The following is an 18,713-nucleotide window of genomic DNA, read 5'->3' as shown; positions in this document are numbered from 1 at the left end:
GTTGGACCATGTTATGTTATGTTATGTAAGAGAAAGACCAGTGAGGCCAATTCTACGCCCCTGGCACAGTTGGACCATGTAGGGGACTATTGGTGACAAATTCATCCTTGATGTGATTAGTTGTGATGTGATGCATTTCATATTACCATATGCTTTAAATGTTTTATTATTCTGCTCACTGGGCTCTTGTAGCTCACCCCTCTCCCTTAACCCCCAGGCTTGCAGGTACAGGGTAGACCAGGAGGTCCGCAAGAGTATTGGAGTCTTGTGTATGTAATAGTTAGAATGTGGACATGACAAATTGTATAATGATGTAATGTTATGATTAGCTATGTTATGTAATGATGATATTAAGGTTTAGAAGTGTGCTTGACTATAGTATATTGTAATCCCTTTTTGATACATGATCTTAATGTTTATTGATAATTATGTCTAACCAACTCAACACATGTTATGCCACCCTTTGGGGGCATTTATGAGATCCCATAGAGGGATTAATGTTTATAGTTATGACTATGTTCAGTGCATGCACAGGTTGAATTTAGTGTATGAGAGAATGTATGAAAGAAAAGTTTTAATTTTTATATATGATGGTTGATCATGTATGGGATTAAACAGGTTTACAGGTTACATGTCAGGCTTGCTACGGGTCCCGACGGCCTTAAGCCAATCTGGATCCTAGCGCCGGTAGCGGTTCGATTTTCGGGTCGTTACAATCAAAGTTTTTTTTTTCAATATTTTATAGCTTATTGTTCTTTTTGGATAATTATAGGGGTGGAAAAAAATAACTAAGAGAAAATATATTTATTTTTTTCTCTCTATTTTATTCTTTAATATTTGGGTAAGTAGAAATATAAAAAAGAAAATAATATTTAGTTTTTATAATAAAATAATGTCATATTTTTCAATGCAAATATTTTCTCTTTTTAACATTTTCTCTCCAATTTGAAGAAAAAATAAGGAAGGAAAAATAAAAATTACATTTTTAAAGAGATTAATTAGATTTTTTCTTTTTTAATAACAGTATTTTTTACCTAAAATCTCTAATTTTAATAAAATTAAAATGAAAGGATTAAAGTATTAAATTTTAAAAATTAAGAAATAAATTTATTAATTATATTATAATTAAGAATGAAAAAGTAATTTAAAAAAATAAAAAAACTAAGTTCATCCATTGCTGACCCACATATAGTCGGACCCACATGGGACAGAATCAATTTTACCTCCGAAAACTATTTCTCTAACAAAATTAATTTATTAATCAATTATCAACAGCGAAGTGAGAAAAAAAAAGAGAAAAAAAAAAAGAGAATAAGAAAGAGAACCAGAGAGAGAAGAGGGAGACGAGGTGGAAGGAAAGGAAAATATAAACCGACGTTGATGATCTGCGACTGCAATTCTCTCCACCACCGCAACCACCACCACCACGGCCAACCCGGACACCACCTTTCTCTTCCTCTTCCGGTCGGACGAACCCTCCATGTATATATGATGTGGATACTTGCATATACGAATTCGATTGATTTGTAATTTGGTGGGATCGTCCTTATTAAATAGTAGAAGGAAAAAAAATGTCTCTCAACATGAAAACCCTAACCCAAGCGTTTGCCAAGACGGCAGCAGTGATCGAGAAGACCGTGCAGACCACCGTGCAGGAAGTAACTGGTCCAAAGCCCTTGCAGGATTATCAGCTCCTTGATCAGATCGGCTCTGCTGGACCTGGCCTCGCTTGGAAATTGTACTCTGCTAAGGCTGCACGTGAGTCCTCGCGCGCGCACCAGTATCCCACGGTGTGTGTTTGGGTAATAGACAAAAGGACGTTGTCGGAGGCTCGTGTCCGGGCGGGACTGACGAAGGCCGCAGAGGACGCCTTTTTGGATGTGATTCGGGCAGATGCAGCGCGGCTGGTGAGGCTGAGGCACCCGGGAGTGGTGCACGTGGTGCAGGCATTGGATGAGAATAAAAATGCGATGGCGATGGTAACGGAGCCGCTTTTTGCATCAGCAGCTAATGCGCTGGGGAATATGGAGAATGTGGAGAAGGTGCCTAAGGAGCTGAAGGGAATGGTAAGCACTAGTGATTGGCTTCAACTGCGGTGGTTAGTTGCTGGAATTTGGATTTTTTTTTCTTCCAATTTTACCTTTTGTAATACTGCTTTGATTTTTTTGAAGGAGTATATGTGGTTTAGTGAAAGCCAGCCTGTAATTCAACAGGCTATCTGATTTTTGCATTGAATACTCCTTTTTAGTCGAATGATTATATGACTTTCCACGAGTGCTCGGTGACTGACTTTTCAATTTGTAAAGTTTCTTTACTTTCATGGTTTTCACATTGTAATGTTTTTTCAGTTTACCAATTATGGCATGAATTCCGAGTATTTTTATATTGCTTTGGCATGTAATAATCTATTTTTGCATTTTCCTCAGTAATTTAGGATAGCAGTGTGATCTATTGTTGCTATTTTAGTTTGCAGACCAAGGTTCATGTGCCAATTTGCAAACTGCATAAGAAAAGTGAGTTGGCAGATTTATATTCATGTTTCAAATTCTTGTCTCTGCGTGACTAGGCTAGTTGTATGATCTGTCCTTGCTTCAGTAACGAATCTATTGCTCCTTGTGTGATTCTAAGTATGACTTCTATCCTTCTCATGGTATTAGATGTCTAATCTTAAGAAAGAATACAACATTGTAGCCACTTAATTCAATCAAGAGGTATTGAAATGACCAAATATTAAACCCCTTATTCTTTCAATATACATTGATTTTGATATTAGTGATTGAGATGACCAAATATGTCGGTAAGCTCTAAGCTAAACTAGCATTTTATCTTGCATCACTTACGCTTTGCAAGTTTGAATTTGTTAATTTGGAATATGGTTTCTTCTTCAATTTTGTTTATTTAATATTATTATTGTTCTTGTTGTTGTCATTTTCTTCCATCATTCTATTGATTGGATAATTAGTTATTGAAGGCATGCCTTTGGCACAAGGTACAAAGAATTGACCCTATGATTCCTCTGAGGTAAACTGGGGGATGTCTAGAGTGCACACTTTGTAGCTCGGGATCACCATATCTTTTGGGCACAAGGCCCAAGAGATGCCACTTTATGAACTTTCACCCTCTATGGAGCTCTCACTAGTAAAGGCTGCCACCACCACCAACCTAGGAACTTCCTACTATAACAAAACTTGGTGTTGAAGCACTTAAGTTGCCATGTCACACTACACAGAGTCACCGGTTGGTAATCCTTCCATTTCTGCATCCACGTGCTTCAAATCTCCCTCCTTTGTGACTCTACCTTGTTTCTACTCCTCCTTCTCGCATCTCTCTTTGTCTCTTTTCCTCTCTCCCCCCTCCCTTGGATCCATTCTTTTTTTATTTTCTCTTTAAAACAATATTGAAAACATCTTGCATTTCTTTCTGCTTTGCTTTTGGTTAAACAGCAATACTGAAAAACATCTTGCATTTGTTTTATTTCTACTTCGCTTTTAGTTAAATTTATATTTAATTTGTGTTATTTTTCTTGGTGCTTAGATTGATGCTCTGAAGATTGTTAGCTTTTCTTCAATTTTCTTTCTTTTCTTCCCCACTTGACATGCATTTTTGCTTTGTTCTTAGGCTCTAGGTCCTCTTTGCTACTTAATAATTGTGGTTTGATTATCCATTCACTGGGCACTTCTTCTTCGTTGTCCTATAATATTAATTATCTTGTTTACATCTACTGCTTTGAGCTTCCGGAGCATCTACTTGTGAGTTATTCTTTCATTGGTTGTATGATAAGTGTAGTGATTAGCCTAATAACAAGTTCATTCCCCATGTCTTCTTTCTTTGTCATGCTACAGATCTAGTAAGAGAAAGGAGGAACTGATCAACCAAAGGATGGGAAACACTCATCTGGAGATTTGGTTGAAGGCTGGGGACTACAGGACTAGTAATGATGTAGATTTGTTTGACTAGTTCAAAGGAGTCAGTTGAGGACAGTTGACTGGTTCAAGTAAAGGAGACCAGATGTTCAAGTGAATAAGGAAGAATTGACACATAGGTCTTGATTAGCTGAAAGGAGTCGGTTGAGCATGATCAGCTAGTTTTAGTAAAGGGAGCGAGATGTCTGAGTGAATAAAGAAAAGATTATCAGCTTGAGGGTTGATAACTCCAGGTTGGATAACTAGTTGGAAAGAGCCAATAAGTATGGTGACCTATTGGTTTAAGTAAAGATGGTCAGATGGCTAGTGAACAAAGTAGGGAATGGATATCATTGTAGTGAATCAAGAATACAAGTGTGGTCAAGAAAGATAACGATCTTCATAATTGTAGGGATTTACTAGTAATTAGTTCTTATCAATCCCAAGATTATGGGAATAAATTAAGCCAATCTGTAATCTCTTGTCATTTCTAATTTTATTTTTCCAACATGTATATTTAAACTTATAATCTAAATGAAGTATGGAAAAAATTCAGATAAAAATTTTTTATATAGGGGTTTTTAGCTCCCTCATTGAGCTGGCAAGGTTACTACCTCTCATTGGACTTGCAGGGTGTCAAGAGATCTGGATCTTGACCGGTAGTATATTGGGATGAGAAAAGAGAAGAATAAATCATATGAGGAGGTGAGAGGAGAATTTAGAATTTGATGAGGAAAGAATTAGAGGTGTTTGGGAAAGGATAATAATTGCATTCTTTTCATGCCTTTTTGTTACATCCCATTCCCTTTTTATTTAAGTATATAAGTATAACTGTCTCAAATAATTTTTTCCTCCAATGCACTACTTATTCCTTTCCCTCAAAACTCTACTACATCTGTCACTTATTAGTCTTCCTCTTTCTTCTAGAATATGTGACAATACCTTCCCCTACAGAGTCTTCTTGTCCCTAAGAAGATTCAAAATTAGGAAATTGAGAGAGGATGAAGGTTTATCCTCCTAAGTGGCCTCTTCAACGGACAATTGAGACTACTTGATTAGCCCTTGATAGATCCTCTTACCCTGCCTTAGAATAATCCTCTTCTTTAAAACTTTTTTAGGATAAATTACTACATCTTCTTGGTAAGTAGGCAAATCCTAAACAACAATATGCTCATCCCCCACCTTCTTCTTCAAGGTGACACATGAAAGACATGATGAATGGTTGACTCAAGAGGCAATTAGAGTTTATAAGCAACATCTCCAATTTTTGCAATGACATAATAAGGCCCATAGAACCTTGCAACCAACTCAAAATTCTTCCTGAGGGCTAGGGAGCTCTGCCTATACGACTGCAATTTTAAGTAAATCCAATCCTTCATTTGAAATTCTCTTTTAGATCTCTTCTTGTTTGCAAACTTTTTCATTTTGTTTTGTGTCTTCAACAAATTGTCTCGGATCATGGGATATTTGCTGTCTCACCTGCAAAAAGACATTTGTTAGCCCCACAGACCCCTCTTCCATCGGTAGTAATGCTAGAGGACCATGCTTATAACCATTGAAAGTTTTGAATATGGTTATTTTTTGTTGAATTATTTGCTGATCCTAGGTGATTCTAGGGATATGATTTGATCTGATTAGGATTCTTAATTATCTCTGTAATTATTATTTGATTATTTACTTTCTGTTTAGATATAATTTTTTATATATAAATAGTCATATAGACCAATTGTAAAGATTAAGAGTGAAATACAAGAATTCTCAAAATTTTCCCAAAATTCATGGTATCAAAGCCTTTTCCTGATTTTACGGTTCAAATTCAAATTTTCCTCTTTAGGTTTTCAAAACCCTAGATCTACCTTTTTTGGTACTAACCCATCTAGGAGCCTCTCCTCCTCTCACTGCCGGCACCAGGAGAATCGCCAGGCTGTCGCCGGTTGATCGACCAGCTCCGACGTTGGAAAAGCATGCGGATGAGGCTCGCGTGCCTCCCCTTCTCGACGCGTGACCCCATCGTTTCTCGGCGCGTGACCCATCACCTGTCGCTGCTTCGCCGCTCCGATCACTCCGGCGACGATTCCGACCATCTTTCCGGCCTTCCTGTGCTGCTACCTGGTTTTTTGGTGAATCGATTGGGCTCTCTTGTGTGTACAACCTTTGGTATCTCCTATTCTTTTACGGTTAATAAATCTTTATCATGGCAAAAGGAACTTGATTACTATCAAGACTTTCACGCAGACTGCACTGGAGATACAGTCAAATTTCGGAGAATGATTAAAAAGGAGTGGGTCTATGATTTTCTTGCAGGGTTGAGTAACGAATATGATCCAATTCGGGTCCAAGTGTTGGGAAGTAATCCTTTTCCTTCTCTAGAAGAGGCCCACACCCATGTTCAACGAGAGGAAAGTCGTCAACATGCTATGCTCTATATTGCACCAGTTGAAAAGGCTGGGTTGACTACTAGTTTGAGCACACCACAGCCTCCTACTTCTGAGAAAGATCACTTACACTGTGACTATTGTGGGAAACTGCGGCATACTAAAGAGACTTGTTGGAAGTTACATGGTCGTCCCCCTAGAGGCCGTGGAGGAAAACGAGATACCTCCAGAAATCAAGCTAATTTAGCAGAAACAATGGAGGAGTCCTTTAAGGAGACAACAACGACTGAGTTCCTTTCCCCTAATGAACTTCAGAGTCTCAAGCGCCTTCTGTCTCATATTGACACCTCTTCATCCTTCGGTGCCACATTTAATTTTGTAAAGTCAGATAATGCTTCCTCTTTTAATAATGTTCCATGGATTATCGATTCTGATGTGAATAGACATATAACAGGCTCTTCTAAAGGCTTTCTCAATTATTCTCTTCTCTAACCAAAGATAGTATCAAAATTGCTGATGGCTCTTTTACTCCCATATCCGGAACAGGTTCTGTTATTTGCACATCCAACATTAAATTATCATATGTCCTTCATATTCTCCACTTTCTTATCAACCTTTTATCTGTCAGTGCTATCACTAATGCCCTTAACTATAAAATTAAATTATTTCCTGATCATTGTGTTATTCAGGATCTTCGCACAGGGAAGAGGATTGGCAATGGTAGGTTGCATGATGGCTTATACATGTTGGAGGGTGATTCAGGTTCTTCGATATCTCAAACATGTTTTGGAGAAAATAAAGATGTCAATTAGGAAATAATACAGTGGTACACGCAGTTAGGCCATTCATAAATTTTTGTCTTAGAAAAACTTTGTCCTAATTTGTTTGCTAAAACTCAGTTTGGCTCTTTATTTTGTGATGCTTGTGAGTATGCTAAACACACTATAACATCCTATTCTTTGAGTCATAATAAGTCAAATTCCTTTTGCGATTATTCATTTTGATGCTTGGGAGCCTACTCAAACTGTCTCCTTATCTGGTAATCAATGGTTTGTTACCTTTATTGATTGTTGCACTCGAATGACTTGGGTCTATCTAACTAAAGCTAAAAGTGATGTCTTTTCTTATTTTCAATCCTTTCATAAGATGGTCTGTACTTAATTTGATACTAAGGTGAAAATATTGAGAATTGACAATGGAAGAGAATACATGGATAGTAGCTTTTCTGCTTATTTGGAGAGTAATGGGATAGTACACCAGACTAGTTGTCTTTATACTAGTGCTCAAAATGGCATTGCTGAGAGAAAAAATAGGCATCTATTGGAGGTAGCTCGATCTCTTATGTTCATCATGAATCTACCCAAAGCATATTGGGGAGATGCAATTCTTGTATCTGCTTATCTTATAAATAGAATGCCTCTCAAGACCATTGACTTTATGAGTCTTTTGGCGGCTCTACAAGGGAAGAATTCATATGTTGTTCTACCAAAAGTATTTGAGTGTGTTTATTTTGTCCATACTAGGATGACAGGGAAATTGGACCCCAAGGCCCTTAAATGTGTGTTTATTAGGTATTCTCCGACACAAAAGGGATACAAGTGTTATCACCCTCCCTCTAGAAAATACTTAGTCAGTATGGATGTTACCTTCCGAGAAACTGAACCCTACTTCAGTACTACTGCCCATTCACCTTTTCAGGGGGAGAATAATGAGTAAGAAGAGGTGATTCCAAATTTTGTGATTCTGAATAATATGGTTCAACTAGAGAGTTTGAATTCTAGTAGACAGGGGAGATGTCCAGTTAGGGAGAAAGAATTGGTCGTTTGGACAAGTCAGATTTAAGAAGATATTCGAGGAGAGACAAGGTAGAAGAAGCCATTATGCAATCTACTTAGAGTCAATAATTTTCTTCTGGTGAGTTACCTAGTCAAGAATCTTCTTCTGGTAAGTTACCCACAACTTTTAAATGCTCCAATGACTTAGATAAACCTATTGCACAAAGAAAATGGGTCAAATCTTGTACTAAACATCCTATTTCTAACTTGGTTTCTTATGAATCCTTGTCTCCTTCATATAGAGCCTTTGCCTTGTCTATGTTCTCTGTGTCTATTCTACAGGATTGGAAGAAAGCTCTTGTAGATCCTAAATGGAAGGAAGCAATGATTGAAGAGATGAAAACATTGGCTAAAAATGAGACTTGGGAGCTTGTTACTCTCCCACCTGGGAAGAAACTCGTTGGCTGTAAGTGTGTGTTCACAGTAAAACACAAATCTGATAGTACAATTGAACAGTTTAAGGCTAGATTGGTTGCTAAAGGATTCATCCAAACCTATGGAGTGGATTACCAAGAGACATTTGCTCCAGTGGCAAAAATGAATTCAATCAGAATTCTATTATCTTGCGTAGCCAACTTTGATTGGGACTTATAACAGTTTGATGTGAAAAATACTTTTCTCTATGGAGATTTAGAGGAAGAAGTGTTCATGGAAATTCCTCTTGGGTTCGCTGATGAGAAGACACAAGGAAAGGTGTGCAGGTTAAAAAAGGCTTTGTATGGGCTAAAACAATCTTTCAGAGCTTGGTTTGACAGGTTTAGCAGAGCCATGATGTCCTTTGGTTACCAACAAAGCAATGCTGATCACACTCTGTTTATCAAACATCACAAGGGTAAGTCACCTTCTTATTGTGTATGTTGATGATATAGTGGCGACAGATGATGACATAGAGGAAATGGCTCAACTAAAGAGGTTGTTGAATCAGGAATTTGAAATCAAAGATCTAGGAACACTGCAATATTTCCTAGGTATTGAGGTGGCTAGATCAGAAAAAGGAATTTTGATCTCCCAAAGAAAGTACATTCTGGATCTTTTGGAAAAAACTGGTATGATGGGGTGTAAACCAGTAGAATCTCCCATTGAAAGTAATCACAAGCTGAAAGGAACTGGTGAGTCCGTGGATATTGGAAGATATCAGAGATTGGTAGGAAGGTTGATTTATCTCTTGCACACTCGACCGGATATAGCCTATGCTGTTAGCTTAGTCAGCCAATTCATGCATGACACTCGCGAGACTCATATGCAGGCTGTACTTTACATCTTGAGATACCTAAAGTCTGCGCCAGGGAAATGGCTTCTTTACTCTAAACATGGTCACCTCCGAATTGAAACTTTTACAGATGCAGATTGGGCAGGATCTCTCGATGATAAGAGACCTACCTCTGGCTACTGCACAGTTGTGGGAGGGAACCTTGTTATCTGGAGGAGCAAAAAACAAATTGTTGTTGCTCGGTCAAGTGCTGAAGCAAAATATAGAGCAATGGCCTAAAGTGTGTGTGAACTCTTATGGTTGCAAAAGTTATTGGAAGAGTTGAGATTGCCCGAGAGAAACAAGTTAACCTTGTATTGTGATAATAAAGTTGCTATAAGTATAGCACAAAATCCAGTCCAACATGACCGAACGAAACACATTGAAATTGATCGGCACTTCATTAAAGAAAAATTAATAGTCGGTGTCTTGAGCGTAGTTCATGTGACTTCTACTGGGCAACTTGCGGATGTGTTTACTAAAGGGCTCAAAAACAAGATCTACCATAATCTGATTTGCAAGTTGGGCATGTGCGACATCTTTGCACCAACTTGAGGGGAGTTTTGACTTATTTGCTGATCCTAGGTGATTCTAGGGATATGATTTGATCTGATTAGGATCTTTAATTATCTCTGTAATTATTATTTGATTATTTGCTTCCTGTTTAGATATCATTCTTTGTGTATAAATAGTCATGTAGACCAATTGTAAAAATTAAGAGTGAAATACAAGAATACTTAAAATTTTCCCAAAATTCTTCATTTTTAATGCCCATGATGACTGGAATTATACCATCACTCTGCTAAAGCCAGTTGCTGAAAAGCAAGGCATCTCAAATACCCTTCTAGACACTAATTCAACCTTTCTGGTTGGCCATCAGATTAGGGGTGGTATGCTATACTATAAGAAAGTCTTGTTCCTAAGCTTTGAAGAGCTCCTTCCTACATAGACTAGTAAACAACTTATCCCTATCGGACACTATGGAAGAGGGCATCCTAATACGAGTAAGGAAGTAATACGATGCTTCAAAGATTTGAAATGGAAAACTCCAAATCATGATAAATCAAGTTACCATCGCTTAATTCAAGGCTTACGAAATGAGAACTATATTTGGGAAGCATGGGAAAATAAGAAAACAAGTCATACTCTCTTCATCACATGTGGACGCACAACACAATTTCAGATTGCGTAATGCATGTATGGCCAAATTGCATTTAGGCCAGTTTTATAATTTGTTTTAGAGATTTTATAGTTTGTGATACTTGTGAGTATGTTAAGTATATAAAAACCTCGTATCCTTCAAGCAACAATAGAAGTACGATCCCTTTCCTGATCATCCATTTTGACGTTTGGGGACAGATTCCAACGGTCTCACTATCTGATAATTGTTGGTTTTTTATTTTTATTGATTACCGCATTTGCATGACTTGGGTTTATTTGATAAAGGTAAAAAGTGATGTGTTTTCTTGCTTTTAATCTTTTTACAAGATGGTTTGTACTCACTTTGATGCTAAGATAAAAGTTTTGAGAACTAATAATGGCACAGAGTACTTGGATAGACATTTTTCTGGAGTTTTAATGGGATGCTACATCAAACTAATTGTCTTTACACTAGTGTCCAAAATATTGTTGTTGAAAGAAAAAAGACACTTATTGGAATTAGCGAGTTCTCTCCTTTTCACCATGAATTTTCCAAAAGCCTATTGGAGAAATGTAGTTTATCTCGTTAATAGAATGCCTTTCAAAGCTCTTGCCTTTGAAAGTCTTTTAGAGGTGCTATAAGGAAAAAATGCTTATACTGTCCCACCAAAGGTGTTTGGGTGCACGTGTTTTATTCATACTAAAATAGGTAGAAAACTCGATCCGGAGGCTTTTAAATGTGTGTGTGTTGGATACTCTCCCACGCATAAGGGTTACAAGTGTTATCATTTTCTATTTAGAAAATATGGATGTTACTACCCCAACTAAGATTTTACCATGATTGCAATTTTAGAGATGCAAAAGCGAAAGTCTGTGGGGTCATTTCTGTAATTGGATAACCATCACCTTTTCAGATGGAGGATAATGACAGAGAAGAGATAATTCCTAATTTTATAACTCTAGAGTATTTTACTCAAAGAGGAGACTAGTATACAGGGGGAAACTATTGATGATCATTTTACTCAAGACGAGAATGATATACATGGGAGACTATTGGTGATTAGGAAAAAATAATTGCGCATTTGGATAAACTAGCTTTAAGGAGATATTCAAGAAAAGACAAAACAGAAGCAAAAAAAGCCATTATGAAGCCCACACAATGTCATAAATCTTCCTCTTTTCTATTTGGTGAGTCAACTCTAAACTTTAATCTTATTAATGATCTAAATAAATCAATTGTTCAAAGAAAAGGAGTTAGGTATTGTACAAAACATTCTATTTCTAACTTTCTTTCCTATGATTTTTTGTCTCCATTTTATAGAGCCTTTGTCTTGTCTATTTTCTCTGTTTCTATTTCATAGGATTGGAATGAAGCTGTCAAATATTCTAATTAGAAGGGAGCAATGATTGAAGAAATGAATGCCTTGGCTAAAAATGAGACTTAGGAGTTGGTGACTCTTTCACTTGGGAAAAAAATCAGTTGGCTGCAAATGGGTGTTCATTATGAAACACAAAGAAAATGTATCAATTGAAAGATTCAAGGTCAAACTAATTGCAAGGGATATACTCAAATCTATGGAGTGGATTACCAAGAGACATTTGCCCTGTTGCCAAAATGAATTCGATTAGAATTTTGCGATTTTGTGCTGTCAATATTGACTAGTACTTATAGCAATTTGATGTGAAAAATGCATTTCTCCATTGAGTCTTAGAGGAGGAAATATACATGGACATCCTGATTTGATGATGAAAAAACCTAAGATGTGCAAGCTAAAGAAGATATTGTATAGATTGAAACAATCCCAAAGAGCTTGGTTTGGCCGATTCAGTAGAGTTATGGTTTTCTTTCGCTATCAACAAAACAATGCTGATTATACCCTATTTATTAAACATCATAGGGGTAAAATTACTCTCTTATTATTTATGTTGACAGAGTAATGATAGGAGATGACAAAGAAGAAATGACTCGATTAAAGAAGCTACTAGTTCAAGAATTCTAATTCAAAGATCTAAGAGAATTTCAGTATTTTTTGGGAATTGAGATGGTTAGATCGAAGAAGCTTTATCTCTCAGAGGAAATACATTTTGGATTTTTTTGAAAGAAATTGATATGTTAGTGTTGAGATTATTTCTGTAAGTAGCCTAGATTTGTAGTGATAATTAGGGATATGATTGTCTGTTATGATTGGGATATGATTAGGCTATAATTAGGGAATTAATTTATTTTCTTACCTAGTATGTACTCTTGTAAGTAGTATATATACCCCAATTGGCTTGATGGGAATAATTAAGTATTTTCTCTCAAATTTTTAGGTCTTTTTTCTTCTTTCCATCAAAGGTTTCATGGTATCAAAGCCAAGAAACTTGGTTCACCTTTGAGTGGCAGATTTGTCACCTTGCTTTGGTGACTTTCTGGAAATCAGTTAGTTTCACCACCCAGTCCATTCTCGACGCCGGCTTCCGATATGCTTTCTGGTGAAGCACCGCCTCCAGATCCAGCCCCACGCGCCACCACAAGCAGCCTGTCTCCGGCCACGCGCCAGCACGTGCACCATCTTCCACTGATTGTTTCACGCCGGTGATTCTTCCTCCAGCATTGCCCGGCGCCGGCGACTCCAGCCCATTAGGTCCGGTCGCCTGCTCAGCTCGCCTTCACACGTCCTTTGTGAACAGTAATGTCGGATTTACTGTTCACAGGCATAGGTTCCTTTTTTCTTGGCAGATTCGGTTCTTTTTTGGTAGATTCGGGTCCTTACTCGGTCCCTTGTTGTTTCAGGATCTCTCTCGACATGTCTGAGAAGCAAAACACCCTCAATACAGGTTCTGAGTCTCTTAAACCTTTCTTTTCAATTGCTACGGTGAAGTTGCAAGGAAGTAATAATTATGTGTCTTGGGCTGCATCCGTAGAATTATGGTTTGTAGGACAGGGGTATGATGATCATGTAACAAAAAATGCCACTAATATCACTGCGATATCACTGCCACTAATAGACCCAACTGGGTTAAGATTGATGCTCAACTATGTAGTCTTTTATGGCATTCGTTAAATCCAAAATTGCTTGCTTTCTTTCAGCCTTGCAAAATTTATTGTAAGGTTTGGCCTAAGGCCAAAACATTATATATTAATGATATACAACGTATCTACAAGGTTGTGTCGGATATGGTTCACTTGCACAAAATCTTCAGGATATGGCTAGTTACTTGGGTCAAGTAGAAACTCTGAAAGATGAATTTAGCTCTCTTATGCCCTTTATTGATGATGTTGATGCGCAAGAAAAACAACGTGATAAATTTTTTATGGTTTTGGCATTAATTGGATTGCGATTTGACATTTACTTTGTGAAAGATCAAATTTTGACTGGTTCAATTATTCCAAATGGCAGAAAATTGATTTGTAATCATGCATGTCTGGAGTTTAAATGGAAGATAAAGGGGATGGAATTTCAGTTTGATTTGAGAATATTGGAGCTGGGAGGATTTGATATGATCTTAAGAGTTGATTGGCTTAAGATTCACAATACTGTTTTGTTTGATTTTGAAACCTCATCCATGAACTCGACAATATAAGCCCATGTTGTTAAGAGGAATTGGAGATGCAACATTACAATTTGGACTGTGATGCTCTAAGAATCTATTGCAAAGAAAGGGGGTGGACTTCCATACTCCTGTTCTCTGTATTTGGCAGACTGAGGAGTGGTTAGTGATTGATGTCTTAGCTATTGTTACCATTGCAGCGGTGGAAAATGGTGGATTACAACAGCTGTTGCGATAGTATCACAAAATTTTTGAGGAATCCCAAGACCTACCCCTTATAAGAAGCCATAACCATGCAATTCCCCTCCATTCAAATGCCCAACAAGTAAATATCAGACCTTATTGATACCCTCATTACGAGAAAACTAAATAGAGAGACCCATTTAAAGTTTTGCCGGTGATACAACATCCATACTAACATCTATGGTATCAGAGCGAAACTTTGGTGTAATAATCGGGCTGCTCTTCACATTGCTTCCAATTCAGTATACCACGAACGGACTAAGCATATTGAAGTTGATTGTCATTTCATCCGTGAAAAGATTCAAGAAAATTTAATCTCCACCAGTTATGTGAAGATAGGAGAGCAACTGGGTGATCTACTTACCAAAACTTTAAATGGGTCTCGAATAGAATGTCTTTCTAACAAGTTGGGCATGATAAATATCTATGATCCAACTTGATGGGGAGTTTTAGAGTGTGAACATAATCATAGGAGATTACATAATCATAGACTAATTGATTGATAGAAAATTCTTAGGAGTTGCCTTAAGTCTTATAATCTGTATATATACACACTTATTTTAATGGAGAAATATACTGAAATTGTCCAATTATTCCTTATCTTATTACACATATCATTTCTAACTTTTGTTGATATATTTATGGGTATAGTGATGGAATTTTTAGTTTCTTAAAAACCTCCATCTCTTTGCAGGAAATGAATTTGTTGGAGGTGAAACACGGTTTGCTCCAGATTGCTGAAACTTTAGACTTTCTCCACAACAATGCACATCTCATTCACCGGGCAATATCTCCTGAGGTATGTTCTTCCTTCTCTGTTGTTTTCCCCCATTTTTAAGATGTTCAAGTGCAGAGTTATCAAAGATGTGTTTAAGGAAAAAATTGTACCTGGAGTATGGCTGCATGGGCGGTGCCCCAAGTGTCTAGATATTCAGAAGCATATTTATCAAAAACCTGGGGATTAGGCACAAGCAAAATGCAAGCATATTTATAAGGGAGGGGTACCTTTAATAAAAAATTGTACACAGAATAAGATAATTTTTTTTGATGTTTTGTGATGTGTGATAGTGGAACTGGTAAATAATCTGATTTAAGATGGCAAGCTACCCAAAGATATCCAGGTCACAAATTCACAATTGTGCTGTAAAAGGTAGTTTCTGCTAAACAATTTATTATTCCTTCCAAGTTTGCCAATGTAATGTTGGAAATTGCAAGAGCTATAGGAAGTAAGACTTGCTCTTTGCGTGCATGGGGAGCCTGAAATGTGCATGGCATATGTTAAAATGAGAGTACTTCAATTATCCTTTGTCTCTTTAGGACAAATCTCATATTTTTAAATTTTTCTACTAGATTTGTTAGTGCAATTCCTTTAAATGTGAATTTTGAATATTATAAATCTGTGGTTGAGAATCTATGATATTCATGCGTATAGCTAGGCATTCCTATACCTAAACATGATTTATAATTTGCAGAATACCCTAATCACTTCAAGTGGTGCATGGAAGCTTGGCGGATTTGGTTTTGCAATCACAGGGGACCAGGCTTCAGGAAACTTGCCTAGTTCTCAGGCCTTTCACTATGCTGTGAGTTGAATCCTGAATTAGTTTATGGCAAAAACAATAATAGAAAAGGAGAAATTTATTATATACTCTTAGGCTTTATTTGTTTCACTGGAAAGTTATTGTTTAAATTTTTGGTGTTTGGACTGCATAGGAAGATGGTTTGCGGAAAACATTTCATGGTCAAGAGAAATTAATCCATTTGAAGGAAATAGGAAACCTTTTCTTTTCAATAGAGGCTAATTTCAGAATTCTTTTGCAAACTCATCAAAAGAAAAGGAACCTAAGGAATCATATAGGTCTATGTGTGGTTAGTTCATGATTACTGCCCAACTGATCACTAGTCACTTTTGGCCACTGCAATTTGCTAGTGATAACTGCAACTTGCCTTGGCCTTTCTCTATTCAATGACAAATCAAAATATTCTCATGGCATTCTTTAGTGAAAAATGTCAACTTTTATTGTGTACTATAACTGTCATAAAATAATTCCAATTGTTTTTAACTTTTAAAACACCAAATTATTAATTTTTCCGAAACATCTATTCCACAGAAAAGTTACTTTTCATGAAGCATGCTGAGCCGTAATATCCTTCCCCCGGCCTTTCCTCGGCTATGCTTGTAAAGTTCTATGTTACATATCGTCAAGCCATCTTAAGATTGCCCATTCTCAGCTTTCCCATAATTAGTGCAGTACTCGCCTTCTGTTAATAAGTTCAATCCTTATTATAACATTTCTTGTACGACGATCTCACATTTCATCTTAAGGTCCTTGCACGACTTGCTGCACTATGTATTTTGTAAATAGTAATTATTACAAGTCTTTAATCATCTCTTCTTCTTTCTTCTAATGTACTCATGAGCATATCTTGAGTAGTTGTTTTGGGTTTCCTTAGATGTTGTTGAAATGTGATCTACACTTTTTTCTAGAACTATATGACTGTTATGTTCGAATGTAGTTGATCTTATGTATGGATTTCAACCTTATTAATCCTAGTTCATTCAGTTGCATCACATATATGATTGAAGTGTGTTTTAAGTGAATTGCATTTAACTATTATTTTCTCTCCGTTTGAATCATCTAGGAGTATGATGTCGAGGATTCTATATTGCCGCTCCAGCCATCTCTAAATTATACTGCTCCTGAACTTATTCGAAGCAAATCACCTTCAGCTGGATGCTCTTCTGATATTTTCAGCTTCGGATGTCTTGCCTACCACTTGATTGCTCGCAAGCCTTTGTTTGACTGCCACAACAATGTCAAGATGGTATCCTTTAATTTGAAACTTACCCTCTTCTGGCTCATTGACATCCTTTATAAATCCAACTTTTATTGTCTAGAAGCAGGAAAATATCTGAGTTGCATATCTGTCTTATCTAAAGAAGTATGTTCTTATTGTGTTGCTTGATCAGGATTGCATGACCTTAAAAAGTCTCAGGCCTTACTTTCTCAAAGATTATCAATGTTTTCTAAATATTTTGAACCGGAGTTAATTGAGATCTGTTCCAAAATTATTAGAATATTAACATCAAAATTAATGAACTAAGAAAATGCTTAGAGGAAAATAAGAATACATGTTAAGTGGAAAACATCTGTTAAGTGTGTATTGGTTACTCAAAAGTTTTTCTGCCAACAAAAGAAACAAATATATGGGATTAAAAGGATGGTGACAAGTGGCATATGTTGTTTCCAGGATTTAACAGTGCTTTTTATTATGTTTATTAATTTATATTATTTTTCTGTCTGGTCAATTGTCAAGCCTTTGTCTCTCTACCTTCATTCGATAAGCTCCCATCTTCCAATCTTATGATCATCTGCCTAGGGGCAGTTCTCATCTTTCATTTATAATACCTGTATTTGTTAAAGCAACCAGTTAACATCAGAATGCTGAAGATTCTTCTAAGTACTCTTGCCTTTCTCACATCTTGGTCCAAGCATAGTTGAGTGATGGCCTACATCTGTTAGAGACTCAGAGTGTTTGTATAAAATTGACTGATGATGATAGATTATGTGAGGTATATGTCAATATATTTGAGTATGTATGCAAATTATTCAAGTTTGTATCACCCTTTGGTTGGATATTTACTTGTCAATGAGAAATGAGGAGAAATTAAAGAGGAGAAATGAAGAGAAAAGAAAATAATAGAAATGTGATTTACATTCTTTTGTTTAGATAGATTATTAGAATAGGGGGGAATATAATTTCTCTAATGTAACAAATGACTATTATGCCCTCACAAGTTAAGAAAAGAGGCTTTAAAACAATGAGGCATTTAAGTATTTTAATGCAACTAATTCTCATTTCTCCCATTTCCCACCAATTTGGAGAGAAATGTTTTGGACTAAATATAAGGAGTTGAGAAATATTCTCCTGCTTTATCTGCATCTCTCTTCTTCTCTCCCCTCTAGTTGATGTCCAAGCAAGAGAATTTAAGGAAATCAAATTTCTTCTTTCTTTTTTTTTTTTTTTTTCTTTTTTTTTTAACCCTCAAACCCAAACAAAAGCATTAATGACTTGCATCACCCATGGTCACTGAACATGTTATTACTTTCAGCATGGTAAGTCTGGTTGCACAAAATTGCATAACCTTTTGTTTCCATAAAGTCATTTAAGCTACATTCATGTTAATGGTTTCTGGAAATCTGAATCTGACATTTCAGACTTACTAACCTATGAGAAATGTTTAATGAAATCTCTTGAGAATGAAGGGGGTGAGATAGGGAGTTTCAGTTTTGATGGATCCATTTTTGCATCTTATAGTTGGGATAAGCTAGTATTTCTAGATTTCCATATAATATTTTAGTAAATTCCTTGTCAGAAAATGTCCCACTGACCTTACTGAAATAGATGTAAAGTTCAGTAATTTTTGCACTAT

General features: G+C 36.6%; 1 protein-coding gene across 5 annotated transcripts in view; it reads left to right on the top strand.

Moving 5' to 3' along the window:
• The first annotated feature begins 1,280 nt into the window (after positions 1-1,280).
• The window catches only part of LOC110606649 (SCY1-like protein 2), a 44,582-nt gene continuing 27,149 nt past the window's right edge, over positions 1,281-18,713 (top strand). For 2 of the 5 annotated variants that reach the window (XM_021745556.2, XM_021745555.2), the window contains exons 1-4: positions 1,281-2,066; positions 14,973-15,077; positions 15,751-15,861; positions 16,922-17,104. In XM_021745556.2, the coding sequence (XP_021601248.1) occupies positions 1,572-2,066; positions 14,973-15,077; positions 15,751-15,861; positions 16,922-17,104 (894 nt within the window). In that variant the 5' untranslated portion in view covers positions 1,281-1,571. Of the gene's footprint in view, positions 2,099-2,466; positions 2,514-7,586; positions 8,519-14,972; positions 15,078-15,750; positions 15,862-16,921; positions 17,105-18,713 lie in introns of those variants that run through there. The other 3 variants (XM_021745558.2, XM_021745559.2, XM_043952912.1) reach the window with 3 other exon arrangements.

Source organism: Manihot esculenta, chromosome 18, assembly GCF_001659605.2.
Source record: "Manihot esculenta cultivar AM560-2 chromosome 18, M.esculenta_v8, whole genome shotgun sequence".
In the NCBI taxonomy this organism is placed as follows: domain Eukaryota; kingdom Viridiplantae; phylum Streptophyta; class Magnoliopsida; order Malpighiales; family Euphorbiaceae; genus Manihot; species Manihot esculenta.
The sequence above is the reverse complement of the archived record's forward strand: the minus strand, read 5'-3'. Positions and strand labels throughout refer to the sequence as shown.